This window comes from Alternaria dauci, chromosome 1 (assembly GCF_042100115.1).
Source record: "Alternaria dauci strain A2016 chromosome 1, whole genome shotgun sequence".
Lineage (NCBI taxonomy): Eukaryota > Fungi > Ascomycota > Dothideomycetes > Pleosporales > Pleosporaceae > Alternaria > Alternaria dauci.
Window position 1 is genome coordinate 3,224,937 of NC_091272.1, and position 19,390 is coordinate 3,244,326.

The 19,390-nt window shown below is 53.1% G+C and overlaps 6 protein-coding genes across 6 annotated transcripts; 3 read left to right on the forward strand and 3 right to left on the reverse strand.

The window, feature by feature from the left end:
- Positions 1 to 2,809: 2,809 nt before the first annotated feature.
- ACET3X_001000 (uncharacterized protein) lies at positions 2,810 to 3,588 on the forward strand (the record flags this gene model as incomplete). The annotated part of the gene is made up of 3 exons (XM_069446243.1): positions 2,810 to 2,932; positions 2,982 to 3,212; positions 3,265 to 3,588. The coding sequence occupies 3 exons, from the start codon at positions 2,810 to 2,812 to the stop codon at positions 3,586 to 3,588; spliced, it is 678 nt and encodes a 225-aa protein (XP_069311242.1).
- A 3,424-nt stretch (positions 3,589 to 7,012) lies between these two features.
- Positions 7,013 to 7,561, forward strand: ACET3X_001001 (uncharacterized protein; the record flags this gene model as incomplete). Its single annotated transcript, XM_069446244.1, has 1 exon — positions 7,013 to 7,561. The coding sequence occupies one exon, from the start codon at positions 7,013 to 7,015 to the stop codon at positions 7,559 to 7,561; it is 549 nt and encodes a 182-aa protein (XP_069311243.1).
- Positions 7,562 to 7,686: 125 nt separating this feature from the next.
- ACET3X_001002 (uncharacterized protein) lies at positions 7,687 to 11,469 on the reverse strand. Its single transcript, XM_069446246.1, has 4 exons — positions 10,724 to 11,469; positions 10,220 to 10,649; positions 9,028 to 10,170; positions 7,687 to 8,980 (listed from the first exon to the last, which is right to left on the reverse strand). Exons 1-4 carry the CDS (start codon positions 11,002 to 11,004, stop codon positions 7,832 to 7,834), a joined length of 3,003 nt encoding a protein of 1,000 aa, XP_069311244.1. The 5' UTR covers positions 11,005 to 11,469; the 3' UTR covers positions 7,687 to 7,831.
- A 519-nt stretch (positions 11,470 to 11,988) lies between these two features.
- On the reverse strand, positions 11,989 to 13,618 carry ACET3X_001003 (uncharacterized protein; the record flags this gene model as incomplete). The annotated part of the gene is made up of 2 exons (XM_069446247.1): positions 11,989 to 13,389; positions 13,445 to 13,618. 2 exons carry the CDS (start codon positions 13,616 to 13,618, stop codon positions 11,989 to 11,991), a joined length of 1,575 nt encoding a protein of 524 aa, XP_069311245.1.
- A 247-nt stretch (positions 13,619 to 13,865) lies between these two features.
- On the reverse strand, positions 13,866 to 14,973 carry ACET3X_001004 (uncharacterized protein). Its single transcript, XM_069446248.1, has 3 exons — positions 14,662 to 14,973; positions 14,323 to 14,590; positions 13,866 to 14,269 (listed from the first exon to the last, which is right to left on the reverse strand). Exons 1-3 carry the CDS (start codon positions 14,860 to 14,862, stop codon positions 14,229 to 14,231), a joined length of 510 nt encoding a protein of 169 aa, XP_069311246.1. The 5' UTR covers positions 14,863 to 14,973; the 3' UTR covers positions 13,866 to 14,228.
- A 1,488-nt stretch (positions 14,974 to 16,461) lies between these two features.
- ACET3X_001005 (uncharacterized protein) lies at positions 16,462 to 18,133 on the forward strand (the record flags this gene model as incomplete). Its single annotated transcript, XM_069446249.1, has 3 exons — positions 16,462 to 17,000; positions 17,072 to 17,957; positions 18,005 to 18,133. 3 exons carry the CDS (start codon positions 16,462 to 16,464, stop codon positions 18,131 to 18,133), a joined length of 1,554 nt encoding a protein of 517 aa, XP_069311247.1.
- Positions 18,134 to 19,390: the final 1,257 nt, after the last annotated feature.

Genomic DNA, 19,390 nt, shown 5'->3' on the forward strand with positions numbered 1-19,390 from the left:
CGGGTCTGCAGGGTGTTCTAGATATACTTCAACGTCCAGGAAGCCGTCCGTACGTTAGCAAGCGCCGTTTTCAGATGGAGCAGACGGGGAGGCATCATGGCTCCCCGACTTCAAACCCAGTATCCCACCCGGTCAGACTTAGCACATGTACAATGGTCTTACATCGTACGATAGGTCTGGATGGGTGTACTCGGGCAAGGGAGCGGAACTAAGGCCACCCATGCTCCCTGTAGGGCTGTTAGTGTCCGCTAGGGTCCACAAGCGCGGGACACTGGCATGTATTCTATATCCCTACTACGCTTAGGGACCGTGGCAAGATGACCCGGAAGCGCAAAGATTCGATTTGACTGTGATGCTCGATTCATGGCCATGTCATGGGAGACACACTGTGGTACAGCAGGCAGACGATGAGCTGCTCTGCATCTTCCAGCCCTTTGAGTAGGCGAAGAAACGGTAGACACATTGCGCGTTGGACTGTATTGACCATGTTGTGTAGATAATGCAGTGTATTTGCATTATCATACGACGGCTTCGGTCTAGCGCTGCGTGTGATTTTAGGAGCGGCTGTACGATGATGCGGAACAAATGAAGATGAAGGTGTAACTCGGTTGGATGGAGCATCTCATAGGTTCGTCTCCTTGACGGCTGCTGACTGTCTGACCGGTTGGCTAGCCTCGGCATCTCGTAGGCTCATGAAGCGAGCCCGGGGGCTCATGTTGCGGAGAGCGAGATGTGTCAGCAGCGGGGCAAAACTGTTGTGTTGCCTTTTATGGATGGTGAGCTAGTGTCTTGCAGGGCCAACACCAAGGCTGTACCAGATCCAAATGGGTATGCTTGACGGCGGGACGCGTCGCATGTCTGTCAAGCAAGGACCATCAGATAAGATGTGCGGCCTCGCTTGCGCATGTGTCGGCCGATGAGCGATGCTGTACAGAGTTAGATTGAGCAGCCTCAAGGCGGATCCGGCGAAGGATGCGTGAGACGGGCTGGATTCTCAGCCCTCATGCACATTCTGCAGAAGCAGCGCTGGGGCAGGTCTAGCCAGTTCCCTCCGCTTACGTCACTAGTGCGCTGCTACGTTGCGAAATGCAGAATTACTGCTTCGGGGAAGTAGTCGAGCGTAGTCGCAGCAGAAGGCCGTAGGGCTGTGGCTGTCTTGCTAACCACGAAGACGGGGCCTTGTCTACGGCCTGGTTCGCAGTGCTGTATGGTTTGATTCCACTGTACGAGGATGCTCGCGATGCAAGCAGGCTGTACCACGTAGCCTGCTCTGATGCAATATGGTCAAAGTATATCACCTCACGTCGCCGAGCATTTCGTGATGGTGGTGGTCGCCTGGGAACGTTACATGGACAAGGCTACAGATAAGTGTCCTGGCAATCGCGCTTACGTAGCCTTCTCGCTAACGTAGCGTACCACGTGTTGCCACCATAGGATTCCTTTCGGAGACGTAGGCAGCCGTGCCCGACCCTCACCGATTACCTACTAACCTCGTCAAATAACTGTTATCCTTCTCTAGTGCACGATAAGACATGTGAAAGGCTCTGCCTAGCGCTGCGTTCTTTTTTTCCCACCAGCCTAGCGAAGTATGAGATGGCCGTTCGCTTCCATGGTCACAACTCGGTCTTGTGTGGCATCCCGAAAGCTTCGGGGCTGGCGACGGCTAGGTAACCCTCACGAGAAAGGCGCTACACTGAGCAGGCTATTTCAACGGTAACCAGTAGCCCCCAGATCGGTGTTCATCGCAGCCATGAGCGCGGAAAAGCGGTGACAGAAATGGCATGCACTTTACACTGCTCGCGGCTAGCGCGAACGACACTTCACTACGACCGAACTTCGGCCTGTGGTTCTTGAAGCGAAAGCCCACCAGGCCAGCCGAACGTAACCTTGGGCCAGTATGTCGCTCTGATGTCGTCACCTCGCTGAAGGCCCTACACCCAGCGCATTACGGAGCAACCATGTCGAGCTACGTGAGCATCTCACTGCAAGAAGGGTCTTGTTCGATCGATCATTTGGAATGCGCCTTCGCAGTCAAGGGCTGCCGAACCTCAGGAAACACAGCCCTACCATGCATCGTGTGCGGAACGACAATCCCAAAGTGGAGACACTCTTTGAAAAGACAGCGCCAGGTACCTCTGACAGTTACTACGGTCGCGACGAGTGACGAAACTGGCTACTGTTATTTTGTTGGCGGGAAATCGTTGTGCTTTAGCCCGGCAAGCATGCCAATCTTTTATCAAAGACTCGAAACAGTATAGCGCACGCCTCCATGCACACCCCTGCTCTCAAGCCATCGGTTGTGTAACTTTGGGAACCACTCCAAGACGAGAATAACAACAGTCGATGCGCTTCCTGCACTGGTGGACCGTGCCTCGGCGCGTGTGCCGGGAACAAGCTGTACGAGCATGCAGCTCAAGCTATCTTCTGCATGTACTCCCGCTGGAAATCGCAATTTCAGGGTCTGCCGTGGCCGTTGAACTTAGTCGTGGGCAAAATTGCATGACAGACTGAACCCCTGCTCAAGCCACAGGTTGCCATCTCATGTGACTGACGCGGTTCCGACGGAGAGATGCGCGACGTCCCCACGGTGTATAAGATCTCACCTTGCCCACCGTTGTGTAAGCTGTCTCCACCACATAACTATCTCGACTTGAAGCATCGAAGCACTTGCACGTCAAACCAACATCGCCCATCAACATAGTCCCTAGCTTTGAGAGAGTATCAACACTCGTCTCTACACACGTTTTTGCAGTACACGGACGCATCAACTCTCCTATCCTCATTTGCATACAACCGCAGATCAAGCGCGATGGATTCTCAATCATTCGATTACTGGATGGCACAAGGCAACTACATTGCACCACCACACCAGACGGCCATATATGAGATGTCTCCAGACCTCTCTAAAGTTCCGAGTCTGAGCGGATCACCTGTTAGTATGATTAGTGCGCCTTCAAAACATGTCAACTGACCTTTCAAAGGTCTCGTCTACATACGACCACTTTCCTGCACCTATCCACCAAGCTTACTACCCTCAAATCGTCGACGAACCCATGCAGTTTGGATCGTATCCCATGCCAATGACCCCCTCGGATTTCGGTTCAGAGCATGACAGCCCATATTGCAGTCCAAGGCCATTACAGCACACTGAACCTCCTTTCGGAACTATTCATAAACCTGCACCAGCCGAACGAACCCATACCACCTCAGGAGTATGTATCGCCTAATCTACACACACACAAGCTCAAACTAATGTGTGGATAGCGTCGGAGAGCTCAGAACCGCGCCGCACAACGTGCATTTCGAGAGCGCAAAGAGAAGCACGCCAGAGATCTTGAAGCCCAGCTCTCCGTCTTGAACGACAAATACACCAAGCTCGAAACATCACACACGGAGCTCAACGCTGCCTATGAAAAGCTCCGAAGGACAATCGAGCTGCTCACACAGGACGACGATGCAGAGGGTGAAGATGAGGATGGGACGATGGCCCGCAGAAGAGGAAGCCATTCCGATACCCTTCGCAAGCTCCTGGATATATTACATGGAGAGTTCAAGGGAGCCATGCCGGTGAAAACAGAGACATCCTAGCCCATGGATAGCCAACTTGGGGTAACGGATTTCCAAGATTCCGACTTCGCTTCTTGTCTATACATTTTTTGTTTTTGCGTTGATGTTAGCGATCATTGGAGGATATGTCTTTGGCGCTTTTGGTGGCAATGGTTGCTTTTCCGTCTACGGCCTGGCATCTAGCATTCGCTTCTGAGCTGCTAGTTTGTTAGCAAGCGAGCCGATAATCGCAGTTGGCTCTATGCTCGCTATACGTTTATGACTGATGAAGCTACGGCAAATCTATCGTACATAGTACCTAATACCAACTTGTAAGCATCAAGAACCTGAGTTGTAAACGGCATAAGCTTCTGCCCCTTGAATCCGTGCATAGTCTGCGTACGGGAATGTATAAATGTCTGCCTTGGGTGAGCAGCATCGTCACAGGCCCCCCACTCCCCCATACTCCCAGCCAGACCAGCTGAAATGCCGATTAAGGAAGCCGGGCCGTCAGCAGCAGCCCCCTTCTCCACACCTCCGCATTGCCACCAATGAACGTTTCAACAGCTCCGGTCGGAAAACGCTCATTCTGATCAGCCCCAAGATCTCACGGTGGTACGCAATGGCCTACATCGAATAGGGAAATAGCAATAGGAACCATCAAGGCAGCCATGTTGGTGGCGCCCAATGAGTCCAAGTCAAGTCGCAGCGAAGTGCCTATTTAGTAGGCTTCGGTGTGGTGCAATCCAACACTTGTAGCACGTGCAGTACTAAATGAAGTTCAGTCTTTCTTATTTACGTATTAACAACTTCCTAACAGGATGCATATCTGTATATGGAAAAGAGCGAAATCCGAAGAGAACCATGTGGCAGGAGGTGAACGAAGTGGTGTTGGACTGGTACCCGGATGGCCGGCCCGCTGTGAACGCTATTGCACGTGCATTAACTTTCACCGCGGAAAGGCCGTCCTCGCAAAGTCTAGAGGCAGGTGCGACGATAGTCTGCGGCCAATGTCGACCCGTTGCGAGGCTTTAGCTACCCAGGTAATGCGATGTACCAGGGATGCTCCTGACCCGTTACCCACCAAACAAATATCCCCGTTAAGGATTAAAGTCTCCAAGGCTTGGCCACCCGCAACCATGCTATTGGGACGTGTCGAGTATCCCACCTTACCGAAACTGGGTATAACCAATCGACCACGCCGACGTGCGCTTTCACCGCGCTAGCACTCACAACGGAGCGAACAGCCGAGAGGCTACATGCAAAGCGCGACGCCAGAGGTGACCTCGTAAATGCAAGTCATCCCGCGCGACGGCTGAAGGCGCACAATGCCAACCACCGCTCGCCTCTACCTAGCATCTTTTCTTGCCCTGCCATCATGTGCATTAGACAATTTGGCATAACTAGGACAACACAGGCAAAGCGAAGAGGTAAGAATAGACGAAGCAGTCTGTGTTCTGTGCTACTACTTGCATCCTTACGACTTTGGCCCTGCAAAGGCTTTGGCCCCCAAAAAGCTTGTTCGTCGCCCTGTTTGTTCACTATTCACGAGACGGACGTTACCGTACCTAACGCTTGTGTAACCCAAAAATAGTTTTCTTTCCGCACGACACCACGCCCTTTGCAGGAAAAAAAATCGATGGATGGGGCGCCTTAACGTCCTGCACAGCTGGCCTGTCGGATTTTTCTGTCAAGGGCGTGGTATGATCTCGCTAATTTGGTAGCGGGCATGACGACATTGCTAGGTTTATTGTTTGTTGAGTCTTTGAGACGCCTCATCGAGATGCCACGAATTCGTGGGTACTTCCAAGTTGGATCCAGCTTTTCATATCTGTCCTTAATCATCCTGCAATGCTGGTCGTCAGAACGCCAACAATTGTCGCGTACCATCGCGATACTGGTGACATCTATATTCATAGATATGCAAGTGGCTGAATCATTACATAGCGTCTATTGTCTAACTCGGTTCAATGTTTTGGCCTAGGAAGAAAGATGTAAATCCATCTACGTCGGCGACCCTACCCCGCCAACGGGCAATTACTGTGTATCCCCATGTTTACCCCATGACGTCGAGCCAGACTCCCAAAAAACTCCATGTTTCAGATCATTTCTCATGCCAAACGAACGGGCCGATTCGCTCAAACAAACTTTGGCCATGATGAATGACGCCCTCAGCATGCAATACTCCTCGCAGTCGCACCCGTGCCCTGGCCTTCTGGTGCTGCCATAAAGTCGTCGCCCGTAAGCGCTCTACTGAACATTAAGCACGCCGTCTCAAGCTGCCCGCCAGCCGTGCCATAGTATCCCGCCGGCACCACCACGTTCTCTGCCCAGTATGCCGTCTTGCACTCGACATGGTATCCGTAGCCGTAGCATTGCTCTAGGCACTGTTGTGCCATGGCAGTGGTGTTTGATGTGTAGGACGGGTAGTAGGAGCTGTACAGCACATCGTCGTGTGCAGCTGGTGCAGGCACGTAGGACGTGCTTGAATCGGCGGGCAGAAGATTCGTAACGGTGCAGGTCGAGGGTATAGGCATGATCGCGGGCCCGCCTGCTCGAGCAGCGGTGTTCGATGTGGGTAACGCGGAGGCCAACGAGCAGAAGGCTGCAGCGAGAATGGTGGCTGAGATGTGCATCGTCGCGAAGTAAATGTATGTGATATTAGTTCTCGTTGCTTGGGTAAAGCCTCACAGTATCAGGAGCGCAGAATACTGTATATATATTCTTGCGCCCCGTTGCATGATGCCTGTTGGTGTGATGTCAATGTGGGTAGCTGGTAGGACCAACCTCCTGGCCAGCGCGTTCAGCCGCAGCATTGTGCGTCCATCATCATTTAGCCTACCAAAGATCGCCCCTCAGAGCCACCTGGAATGCAACGATGCCTAGCAACCCCTACTATTGGATTCGTATTTGCCTAGCAAGGGGCGATGTAACGAACAAGGCTGTCCGCAATACTTCGAAGGTGCCGCCTTGTTCGGGATGATGTCAGTTCAAGGGCACCTGCGCCGTGATACCGTCCTGTCAAGGTTGGAGCGACACGGGGATATCCTGGAACGGCAACCTGTGTCGCACCGCACTTGCTGACAAAATATCTCAGGCTTGATGCCGCGCGCCTTGTATTGTTGACTGAACGTATGCTGTGCGAGGATGGAGAAGAACAGATTCGTGGAAAGAGGCGGAACCACTCACGTCCACTAACAAAGTGCAACTTGACACAACTACCATTACCATACACCCATGATGCTCCTCAGTTTAACAATGTCTGTCAAGTTTAACAAGTTATATCTTCGCACCCAATGGAGCCGATTCGCCGTTTCCAAAGAAGACAAACAGCGAGCACACAGGTGGTGACGACACGATTCCAGACCACGAAATAGCGCCTCACACCATCCAAGACCTATCCAAGCTACTACTCCTCACAATTACTCTCCGAATCAACAAACAATCAAACCACATCCCAAAAACCATGGCCGCCCCACCCAACAAATCCCTACAATCCCTATCCGGCAAATGGCAACTAAACAAGACCTGCTCCGACGACTTCGCCTCTGTCCTCGCCCTCCAAGGCGTAAACATTCTCATCCGCAAGACCGCCACCGCAGCTTCTATTCATCTCAAAATCAGCCAGCCAGACGGCCAGCACATCAAGATGGCGCAGTCGATAACGAGCGGCAAGATCCCTGGTACGACTGAGGAGTACACGTTGGACTACGAGTGGCGCACCAACCAAGATGGTTTCTTTGGTGAGGTATCGGGAAGGAGTCGGTGGGTTAGTGTCGAGGAAGGGGGGAAAATGGGTGTAGTTGGCGAGGGGGAAGGTGAATGGATTGAAGGGGATAGCGAGGGGAAATTGATTCATGCAGAGGGGAAGAAGGAGGGGGAATGGGAGGCTAGCCACCTTTGGGGCTTTGAGATGGTGGACGGGGAGAGGAGACATACGAGACGTGTGAGGGTTAGCAATGCCAAGGGCGAAGAGCTGAGGGTGAGGATGGTGTATGATTTTGTTGGCGAATAGCTTGTTTGGTTATTAGGTCGAAGCTGTGTGACCACGAATCAGGCTATATAAGAAGGATTCAAACAAAAGCCGACGTCTGCGAGGACCGCCGTGTATGACGTGTGATGTTTCCATTATCTACATCTACTTTGGCAAAACGCTAATGTTATCTCGAGTCCGCTGTTAAGATCGCCAATAACGAATAAACTGATTTTATGGGCCGAGTCCTACTCTTCTTGTTATGACGGTATGCTGCGCAAAGATAGTATTCTCTCCGTGTCCCTGCATTCCTCATTTCCAACCACTTAGCCCCGCCCAGGGATCGTTCCCGTTCTGACCCTGTCCTTGTGCTGGTCTCTGCGGGTTCGCGTATCCCCCCGGTCCATTTGGATAGCCTCCCTGGCTGAAATGACCATAATCTTGCTGATATTGACTAGGCGGCGGTCCTGGTGGAGGTGGCGGTGGAACATAACCCTGTGGAAGGTTATTCTGAGGTGCTCCACCCCACTGTTGCTGCTGATTTGAAGGAGGTTGACCCCATGGCTGATGCGGTTGGTGTTGGGGAGGAGGTGGAGAGAAGAATTGTTGGTGTGCTGGTGGTGAGGTGGGGTTGTATTGGTTGTGAATCGCAGGGTTGTAAGCCGATGAGCCCTGCGAGTTCTGGCTTTGATGCGTGGGATATTGCTGTCCATAGCTTTCCCGTCGTGGGGGTGGTTGCTGGCTGTAGCTGTTTGAGGGTTGGCCGTAGGATTGCTGTGGCGACATGAACTGTTGGCTTGGACCTGTCGTCATCGGATAGCGCGGCGTGACAGGCGGTGATGCTGCAGGATTATACGCCGCGTGGCTAGCCCCTGATGTTGATGGATATCCAGGTGTGGATGAAAGCGGAGGCGGTATGCTCTTCTTGCGGCCTCCACCTTGTGATACAGGTGAGCTTGAAGGTTCCATCGACATCCTCTCCATTAGCTCCCTCATTCTTTGTTGTTCCTGATCTGCGCCCTGTGCCTTGTTGCGCTCCTCAATCTTAGTCAGAAGCTGGCCGCCCTCACTGCGTCTGTTATTCACAAAAGTTTCAACGTTCTTCTGTAAGCTTAACACGGTGTCCTTCATCTCCGAATAAAAGGTTTGAGCGCGCGACAATCCGGCAACAAGATCATTGAAGCTTTGGTATACTCTGCGATATTTGGTCATGACAGTGTTTCGTTGTCTGGAAAAGGCCTCATATTTGCTTTGCTCAGATCGCACGCGCTTGTCTTTGAGCAAGTCTGAGTAAGTTCGAGTGAGCTCTTTCAAGAATGAAGCTTGTTTATGGTTGGCCTGTAGTATGCGATTCTGGTGCGGCCTGAACTTCTCCAGCTCAGCTTTAAACAACTGCGACTCCTGGTTCGCAATGGCTTTCTTGTTCAGAATTAATACATTGGAGATGTCATCAGAGTGAACCTGTCAAAGTTAATACATGGCATACTTGAGCGTCGGTGATGACATACCTTGTCTTTGAGGTCCTTGAGTATCTGCGTCCTCTCCTTCTTGACAAGGTTCAGCTTCCGCAAGATATCCTCGACAGCTGCAATCTGATCTGCGACCGATGGACCCTCATCAATGTCATCGTCGATGAGGTTGCCTTCCGCGGGCCTAGGGCTTTTGCCCTTGCTCGCGCCTGCCTTGACCATAGCTCTGGAGTACAATACATCGGCTTCATCCGTCTCGCCGGCTGATCGCATCTCGTCAAAGTCGGCTTCACATTGCCTGAACGTGTTGTACAACTGTGCGTCGCTAGTGCTCGCCTCTTGAACGGCACCCCGATAGTTCCTGATATCGTCCCGCAGTGTGGACGTCAAACGAGAGCTAGGCTGCTGCAACCAGTCGGCTCCGTACTTGGACCTCATCTTCTCACAGACACTTTCTTCCATGTCTAGTTGTTTCATGCTGGCATCAAGTGAAGCCAGTATCTCTGACTTGTCCTTGTCCAGTTGCTCAAATGCAGGGCCGAACGATTGGTGTCCAGCAAGCTCTTCACACCAGATCCGGAAATCGTTGTCGACATGGTTATCTTGGTCCATGCCTCCTCGCAGTACATTAAGACTATCAGGTAGTTTGAGATAGTCCAGGCTAGCGGCCATTTCATCGTTGGCAACCTCGACACGCTCACTCTCAGCGCGTATTAGCTTAGCCTTCTCCTCATCGTACAAACTGGCTGATTCAGTGACTGCGAGTGGGACAATCTTCTGGAAGATGTCTGGACCGATGATTCTCTGGATGTCCTGTCCCTGGTATAACTCGCTAACGGGTATCGCCTTGGCCGCAGGCATCTTGGGCACTGGGGTCAAGGCCGCTTCATTCGGGATGCCCTGGTGGTAGATGAAGTCATTGTCTTTGGAAAACTCTGCCAACTTTTCCTGAACGTTTGCCAAATGCTTCTTGGTCATCTCTGCTAATATTCCCCCAGTCTCCGAGGTCAGATTCGAGTTGGCCGGCGCGTTGTTTGGGAAGCTATGGGCTGCTCGGTTGGCGTCTTTGGCATGCGTTTCGGCGACTTGCAGTCTACAGATGGCCACACCGTGCGTGTTCGCGTCGTCGTCGGCCAGAGCCTGATAGTACTGGGCTAGCGAAGCCATGTGATGTGATTTGATCTGCCAGACAGTCAGTTTCCAATTGCAAACGTTGTGATCATGTCCTCACCTGGCAAACCAAAAGCCAGACCTTCTCGAAGACGGCGTTTGTGACATTTTCCTGCGCGCCTTCCGTTGCCTGTGTGTACAGAAACGCGGCCTGACTCGCCAGTTTTGCCAACAGGCCGACTTTTTTACCGTCGGCAATCTGCTTCTCCAGGAACACCTCTTGCGCTTGTGCCAGCATAATCGCTATCAGAGTCTTGACCGTCTCGCGGCTAAGGTCGGTCGACGGTGCGTGTAGGAAGTTCTCGTTGATGTATGTGAACATGCCGGCCGAGGCTTGGAAGGAATGGTACGAGGTCTTGAGCCCGACATCCTCGTGGCGGTTCTGGTGTGCGGCGTGGCAAGAGAGGACAGCAGAGATGTTGAAGATGATGCTAGCCTTTTCGTATGCGAGGGAGTACTGAGAGGTGGGTTTATGTGTAAAGGCATCGAACCTGGCCATGGTTAGCCCTGGTTAGTCCTGCTCATCCTCTGCTGCATTCCCTCTACCCGCAGGTTCGGGACGTACCATGTGAAGCTGATCTTGATGTGGTTCTCATCAACGGGGAATCTCAAGTCGAGGAGTTCGAGCTGTCCGTAGTATCTGTAGAGCAGGTCCCGGCCCGCTGCACTGTCCTTGCCGGCACCTCGCATATCTTGGCGCAGGCGGTTGAGCGTTGCACATTCCTCATTGTAGCGCTCTGGGTCGTCGCCATATGTGGCGCGTATGTACTGCTTCAGCGGGGTTATCCAGTCAATCTCGCTCGTCTGCTTCAGCGGCACCGAGATCATGGGTATCTGCGTCGTCATGGTGGGCGATATTTGCGCCGAGGGAGGCCGCGAGGGTTGGTTCTATGGCTGGCAGGCAGGCGTGGTGATCGACAACAATGGCGTAGGCGACAGCGTGGGGAGTGGGCTGTCGTGGGCCTCGGAGGATACGCTAGGGCGGTAGCTAGCAATCCGTCTGCCTATGTCCTCTGGTATGAATACAGTGAATGTCCCCGGAGCAGCAGCAGCAGAGCGATCGCGCAGCTGATGGCGTCCAAAGTAGGGTTATGCACAGCGGCACGATGCGCTGGTCGGGTGGCTGTTCACCGAATCAAGCCTCTGCAGGGAAACAGCCGCATGAGGCACAGTCTAGTCAATCCGGGTCCTGGGAACGATTGTCGTGCGGCGCAGGCGACGCTTAAAAAGTCTACGTGGTAGCAATGTCGACAGTGTCTGGTGCTGACGGTGAGAGCTCGGAGGGTGCGAGCGAGCGGACGAGCTGTGGTGGGGAAGACGCAGGCACATGCATAAGCAACACCAGAGCCGCGATTTCCTCACCCACACCCGCCTATCATGCCTCAGGCACGCCCCCAGAGTCAGACCGCTATCGATATCTGACTCCATGGCCTTGTCACACCGTCGCGACAATCTGCCCGCACCTCGAACCCATCCCCAGCTGTGCGGCTCGCGTCGACCAATGGCCGCGCAAGGAGGCCGAATCTGGCCCTGGTTACGCGCCCGCGATATTGGCTACAGAGCTAGTCAGGCATGTCAAGAACACTGCAAAATCCACTCCTGGTTGGGCACGCATGCCCTTCTTGCTTCATCGTAAACAGCGTAATATTATACAAGCCCTGAGTCGAGAGGCCAAATACGGATACTTCGATACACCATGTCCAAGCCGTCATCACATGCCCCGTCAAATGCTTTCAATCGTCTTGCTGCAAACATGAAAACATGAGTCGCATGAGTCGTCCTGTACGCCAGCCCTGTTATACAACACCTCACAGAAACACCGTGACATGTTCAGCCAGACCCCCTCTTCTTCTCGTCCTCTTCCGCCTTCCTCCTCTCTTCTGGATCTAGATGCTTGTGCTGTCCCGTGAGGTTATGCCACGCGCTCTTCAGGAAGCCCTCGTTCGAGTGGTCATCTCGTACGCTGTTGCCATGTTCATCCTTCATCTTCCCGGGGTTGATGACGCGCTGCGCAGTCTTGTCTCCCATCTCGTCTGCTAGCATCTCAAGAATTGTCCGCTGGTTGACACTGAGATACTTGGGCATGTTGACCTTGAACTCGACACGCAAATCGCCCTTGCCGCCACGTCGGCCCGAGAGCACCTTCATGCCCATGCCAGAGAGTGTGACATGGTCGCCAGTTCCAGATCCGGTGGGAACCTTGACTTTGACTTCGCCGTCGAGCGTGGGCACCTTGATCTCTCCTCCGAGGACAGCGGTGGTGAACGGAATGGTAGCGGTATGAAGAATATCGGAGCCGTTGCGCTTGAACTTCGAGTCGGATGCTACGCGGATCAGAACGTAGAGATCTCCCTTCTGGCCGCGAATCGAGCCAGAAGACATGGCGTGACCTGTCAGCGGTGCATCTCCTTCGCCATTGACGCGCAACCGCATGCCGTCTTCTACACCACCAGGTATGTCGATAGTGATGGTTTTCCGCTCCTTGACTGCTCCGTCGCCGCCGCAAGTGCCACATGACGAGCCTCTGGGTATCGCGAATCCGGATCCTCCGCAAGACGAACAGGTTGCGCTCATGTGGAAGCCACCCATGCTCGTCACCCTTTGTCCGGTACCTCCACAGCTCTTACATTCTGCCCTCTTAGCACCCTGCTTGAGACCACTGCCACTACATGTCCCGCACTGTGCCATTGGGGTAATGTGAATGTCCTTCTTGACGCCCTTGGCTGCGTCCAAGAATGAAATGTTTGTTTGCACTTCGATGTTGTCGCCCACCATAATTTCTTCTTCAAAGGGGTTCCTTCTCCCACCTCCCCCTCTTCCTCGCCGCGCACCCGTGAATGCTCCAAATAAATCTTCAAAGTTGATATCCTGGAACCCCCCTGCGCCTTGGGCACCACCAAACCCACCGAAGCCGCCAAAGCCTCCTCCGAACGGGTTTCCTCCTGGTCCCCCAGCGCTAGCCCCAGGGTTGAAGCCACCGTTTGCGTCGAAAGCGCCGGCACCGTACGAATCAAATGCCTTCTTCTTCTCGGCGTCCGAGAGGACTTCGTATGCGGATTGTGCGGCAGCGAACTTCTCTTTCGCACCGGCGTCTTTGTTTGTGTCGGGGTGGTACTTTTTGGCCATACCATAGTAGGCCTTTTTTATGTCGGCGGCAGATGCGTCTCTACTGACGCCGAGTGTCTTGTACGGGTCGGCCATGGCGAAGGACGGAGGAGAGGCATGGAAGAACTGTGTATAGTGTGTTAGTGTCTATAGTCGGGAGGACATGGATGGAGGTACATACCCGTATTGACTGCGCACTATGGACCTGGTGCTTCTGTGCGATAGAAGGTCTCCGCGACTGTGTTCTTGAGGCCTGTGTCGCTATACATCGTCGTTGACATTTGGCCAAAGATCTCGAGCCAGCAATGCGTACAGGAGCCACTGCCTTGAGCGGTATCGGACCAGCAAAACTCATCTTGGAACGGTCTGGGGAGGGCAATGGGTATGTCGATGCTGTTTCTCGCTATCTGCTTCACCTTGTGGTGTATAAGCCGACAATCGACAACTTTTTGCGGGCACGGGCCGGTGACGCACCATCATTGGTCGCCCTCGGTAAAGAGCGCGTCGAAGCTTCGAGAGTATACCACGACGCGACGGCCGCACTCGGAAAAGCCGGGGCAGATTCACGAACTGATTACGGCTGGTCTTTGCAGTTTATGCCATTGGTTCTACTATTCACCTTGGTTCGTCGTGCAGGAGACACATAACAAACGTGCTGCGTACTCCATGCGGCGCAGGCGCATCCGCAGCCTCGAGCCCAAACTCCAGCATTACCAAATACTCATTACTTGTAATCCTCATATCTGTGTATGCCATGCTTCGCATTGTATGTGTAGACCAGACCGATCCCGCGCGGCCAACTCGAGCCATGATGCATGACCATTCCGTATTCATTAATGCCCAGTATCCCAAACTCCTGTTCAATGCTTGTGTTCCGTATCTAAAAGTGGTGGCTATCGTGCCAAAGAGGGGTATCGTCGAAGAAAGTCGGAAATACAGCGGTGTGTATGCGTGGAGTGACCCAGTCACTTCCTCGGAGGTGCGAATCGTACTCTAAACTCATTGTCTGGTATGCTGATCAGCAGAGGAAACGCGCCGGGCCATGTCTAGGCGCCTTACCTTGGTGTTTCGACTTGTACAGCCAGTCGACAATCACGTCGCTCTCGGTGACAGCCTGCGAGTTGAAGCTCTTCTTAACAGCCATGCCTAGCTGGTCCTTGTGAACACGTCGTTTTCCTTTCGGTCGGGCCATGGTCGGAGACATTCGTCCAATGCCCTGGTTCAATACGACGTGGCTGAGCGGGTTCTTGAAGCTCGAAGGGCAGTCGAGTCGGTAGGCTCTACGGTAGCCTTGGAGGACGGACGAGTCTTGCGACGACCATTTGATCTATTCAGAGGTGATGTGTCAGCAGCCGCAGTTGTGCGTGTGCAGGTAGCGAGGATAAGGGCGCGACGAACGTTTCCTGACGAGCTGAGATCGGTCGAAGTCTGGCCGCTGTTGGTGGAGACATTGTCTACTTCTTTGAGATTGCTGCCATTTGCGACATTCAGGCCACCGTTACGACGGCCGCCCCGCGCGTTTGAGCTCTGGAGGTTCTGTAGTTTGTCCTTGAGTGAGGCGTGCGCCTCGTCGTGAGCATGCGTGCGCTTTGGGGGCATGGCGGTGGACCAATGGCGTGTTGCAACGGGAAATGGAGTATGTCGGCGGTTGCTCTCGAGCTGCTAAGGGTCCCTAGGTGATTCGCGAAGATGAGCACGCGGTGGTCGAGTACTGATCGCCAGCGAGATGGAGAGCAAAATGACGGGCAAGGCCCAAGCGCGCAATGACGTTGGCGCGCTTCTCGGTCAGGGTCCTCCTTTCCCTTCCCCTGCATTAGGCCAAGCTACCACGGGCTCCTTCCAATTTCGACGTGTTATCTATCGCACCATACGTCCTTCTCCAGAGTGTCTGCGCTTTGGTCTGTTCTGGCGATACACCCAGGTGCTGCCTCGTGCCTCACGCCGTGTCGCGTATGTCGCGTCCCGTGGCTTCCCCACCATCCCGGTCGCTCGCCTAGTGCATCCCGAAATGGCAGCACCAGCTAATGGTCGATACACGTCGAGTTGAAGCCTCGCAGCCCATGCTCGACGGTGCGCGTGGCCGGAAAATACCCCTTAGGCTCGACCATGACAAAAGGCCGTGCATCTCTAGTGCTGAGGCGTCGAGTTGAGTCGAGTGAAGCGCGCTATGGTATGTAAGGCACTCCGTCGACCTCAACATACAGCAGTACCTCAGGGGACAGCAAGACTGTAGCCATCAGTTCTCGAGATGCGCGTTCCGACAAAACATTCGTTGACCTCGGAAGCGCGGGGTACCAAGAGCCAGGAACTGGAACCACGATAAGCGAAAGGCCACGGAGCGGGGGAAATTTGCCGGCGTCGTTGCGAGTGGTTGTCAGAGTATGGAGAAAGAGCAGGCGTCAACCTGAGTCGGTGAGACGTCGGGAGCCGGATACCCGCGTCTTGCGATTAGCTCACCTCAATGCCCAGCAGGTACCAGTGCGTATGCATCAAATCCAGCCAGCGTTGACGTCGAGGGAGCCACGGAACGAAGAAGCTAGTGCCAGAGCCTAACCGTGCTTGCGGCAGGTACGCGATATGTGCGGCGTCTATTACATGCTGAACGACACGGTGAGAGCCTCACATCAGATGCTAGAAGACGTGATCAATGCCCGACTCGATCATGGCCACTGACCAAGCCTGCGAGAATTCCTAGTCTGGTCGCAGAGCAGAAGACGGATCATCCCCTGCTGCTAGGTGACGTCGAATGCCTAGTAACATTCCATCAGCGCCATATATGAGCGCCGTACTGATGCTCTCGGTGGGACAAACTTTACCTCATGCTCGTCAGCAAACTTCACTATCGATCGACGTCATAGCGTCCTCTGCTCTCTCACTCGAGGCAGCACGAAAGGTGCCGCTTTACCACCGCCTCTGTACTCTCAGTTGTAGCCCATATAAGCAAGTCTGCTGAGGTTTCTCACCGTCCCTCACCTCATCTCCTCCGCATCACTATCTCTGGTTCATTTATCCAAGCACGCCTTATTTATTCACGGCTTCTCACGGCCTCAACACATTATCTTATGGTGAGATCCCGGCCCTTATTGCCTTACACATATTGTATGTAGACTGACACTGTGTTGCAGTCCAGATAATCACAAACTATCACAGACTCACAAGTCAACTTGGTTTGGAGTGGCTCAGTGATTCTGCGGTACAATGTCTAACCGTGATCCAGCCTTCCACGGCCCATACTCTCCACAGTACATGATGAACCCGGCTGCCAACAACTTCGCTCCAACCCGTGCTCGGCAGCATTGTACAGCCAGCCAGGTGAGCACCCCTTCATCACCATACCTGGAGGCACGGGTTCTCAACCTGGAGGAGGGACATGCAAACTTGCTCGAGGACGTCAACAGTCTCCGAGAACTGTACCAGGGTCTCTCATCCTCTGTCGATAAGCTAAAGAAAGGCGGTTGGCCAGTACATGTTGACCCCTTCCAGGAGGTGGATGCAAAGACATCACACCAGGATGCTGTGCAGTTCAGGACAGAGCTGGAAACCCTCAAAGACGAGGTGCACGGATCTGTGAATGGCAGTGCTGACGTGGAGAAGGCGAACAGTATGGCTTCCCCCAAGATGAATGGCAGTATGCCTCCCCACCTCAGGGCCGCTAGTACGACCAGTAGCGATACAGCCAAGCGCTCCCTGCCTCCACATTTGCGCGGCAAGAAGGCTGAATCCAGCAATAACGGCAGGTGAGTCTACCGCCTATGGGCGTAGAGATACTTCGCACGTTGTGCGTCACTTGAAACTGACCGTGATACAGTGCCAAGGATGAGATTGCGGACGTCAATTCCAAGAACCATTCCACTGGCAACATTCAGGCTGATTCAACAGTCAAGCAAGTTCCTATGCCGGCGCCAAGCCCTCCCGCCTCACCAGAGACTGTTGTTCAGGATCAAGCATTGTCTCTCGAACACCTTTCCTTGAACCGAGCCTGGAAGCCCTACCATCTTACAACTCTGGACGCCTTTTCGGGTCCGATTGTACCTGGCGACACTACCGTCACATTCCATCCTGACTTTCTTGCCAACATCCTTGGCGGATCTTCCTGGTCACCTGGGCTACGCTTCGTCAAAGGCAAGGGCCCATGTATCCTCAAGAACCGCACATACTACCAGCTAGACCCGCAAAACGACCCCTACCTTCCCGAGGCACCTGGACAACATGGTGCAAAGCTCACCGCCTTCTTCAACAAAGCCCCGGAGGAAGAATTTGCCGACTTACTCGATGATGACTCCAATTCATACGAGGATGTGCCGATGTTCGTTCTGGTCGGCAAGCGCTACATGTACTATGGAAACTATTCCCAGACGCGATGGTCGGACAAGTTGGACCATGACACCATGACAGCTAGGGTACCTCGGCACGTCAAGAACTACTGGGCTGAGGAGCTCACATCGACAACGCGCGAGAAGTGGGTTACCGAAGAGCTCAAAAAGCATTTCTTTCGCAAGCCCGAGTACGAAGGCCGTCTCTTTGCTTCTCCGGATCACGAAACCACTGTCAATTCTGAGACAGAGATCGATCTAACCGAGAAGATGACTAGAGACGTGCGCAAGTACGTTGAACAACTTCGCGAGTGGGAGCGTGAGGCCAACATGAAGACCGCCATGATCAAAAAGCAGTCTATTCTCAAAGCGTTCGATGCGGTAAGTTGCATAGAGATACGGACAACACGGATGCTAACCAAGTACAGTCTGATATGGATGAGGAGCCTGCACTTCGCCTCTGGTGGGAATACCTTGAGTGTGTCGACTGGCGAAAGGATTTCTACGATCTCCTTGTTACACTTCAAAAGCGCAACCCTGGAAGCTATCTACAGTAATCTGGCTTGTGTGTGCTCGATTGGATAAGGAGGTTACTGTTTATTGGGAACGTGGAGCAGGCTGGAGTATACGGTTTGTGGTGGGCATGAGCCTGGGTTTGTTGACCTCATCTGCTTCTGCGACATCACAGGTGGCACATATGGTCTACCAGTCCTTGTCGAGGTAAATGGATGGGTCTGCATGGCACCTGAGTCAAGATTCCAGGACTTTTATCACTCTACTTTTTGCTTTCCATTGTTAGGCCATCGATTCATCTCGGAACCATCACCATGGCGTTTTGGGGAACCAGGTAGTACATAAAAGTCATTTTCTATCAAGTTATCTATCCGTAAGCTACTCTCCGCTAGCTCAATTTTTATTCCAGTTCTTCCACTGACAATCAAGTTTTCTCTAGCTTACCGAAAGCTTTAATTCGAGCTTCGAGCGCCACTCCATGTCCGAGAGACGCTTTCGGACCTGGAAGTCGGATCGGCCTTCATTTATCGACCCTTTGCTCAACACAAGACGGCACCCCACGCGTACCAATGCTTATCCGACGATGGGCATCATTGCATGGCGCTATTGAACACTATATCATCTTGTCAGGCGACCAAGTTAAGTGGTCAATCTGGCCGATACCTAAATTCTACAATCTTACCTCAACCAGTGACTTGGGCATCAGCTACCGAAGCATTGTATGTTCTGAACATATTCAGTTTACCTTCCAGTCCTGGCCGCGCAGACAAGCTATTCTATTCTTCACGGACGTGCGACGTTTACAAGGCCAAGCTTTCCGACCAGGTTGCCATCTCGCTCAGCAGAGTCTGGAAATCTGCTCGCGCAGCGAACACTGTCGCGACACGCATAAGCGAGCCTGTAGCTCGTCGATCACTGGCACTTCAAACCGGCACTTCTTACTGATCTTTGCATCATAGACCCTGACTACATTATACTTCATTGATGTCGGACACCCGTGCTGTCTTCAGGCGACTCACAAACAACCATGTACTCAAGCTTTGGACTTCACCTAGGCAATCTCCACAGTCGATTAAGCATCGACCATGTCTGGCCCAAGACCTTCTTGAAGTATAAATGACCCACATCTCTCATACCAGGCATCAAGGTCATGTGCACAAGCTACCGATGTCCCCGCGAATTTTGACCTCCGGCTATTAACATCCCTGCGAACTTCATCTACATACGCCCACAATGGTCGCTTCTTCCGTCAAACTACTCCTAATTCTCACTCGTACCCCGCATCATTGGTTGATCAGAAA

Excerpts from the sequence above, each read along its gene's own strand:
- ACET3X_001002 (XM_069446246.1), bottom strand. The coding sequence starts at position 11,004 with ATGACGACGCAGATACCCATGATCTCGGTGCCGCTGAAGCAGACGAGC. Across the intron at positions 10,650-10,723 it reads ATCAAGATCAGCTTCACATG|GTTCGATGCCTTTACACATA; the intron begins GTACGTCCCGAA and ends AACCATGGCCAG. Across the intron at positions 10,171-10,219 it reads TCTGGCTTTTGGTTTGCCAG|ATCAAATCACATCACATGGC; the intron begins GTGAGGACATGA and ends ACTGTCTGGCAG.
- ACET3X_001004 (XM_069446248.1), bottom strand. The coding sequence starts at position 14,862 with ATGCCCCCAAAGCGCACGCATGCTCACGACGAGGCGCACGCCTCACTC. Across the intron at positions 14,591-14,661 it reads ATCTCAGCTCGTCAGGAAAC|ATCAAATGGTCGTCGCAAGA; the intron begins GTTCGTCGCGCC and ends ACCTCTGAATAG. Across the intron at positions 14,270-14,322 it reads GTACAAGTCGAAACACCAAG|ACAATGAGTTTAGAGTACGA; the intron begins GTAAGGCGCCTA and ends TCAGCATACCAG.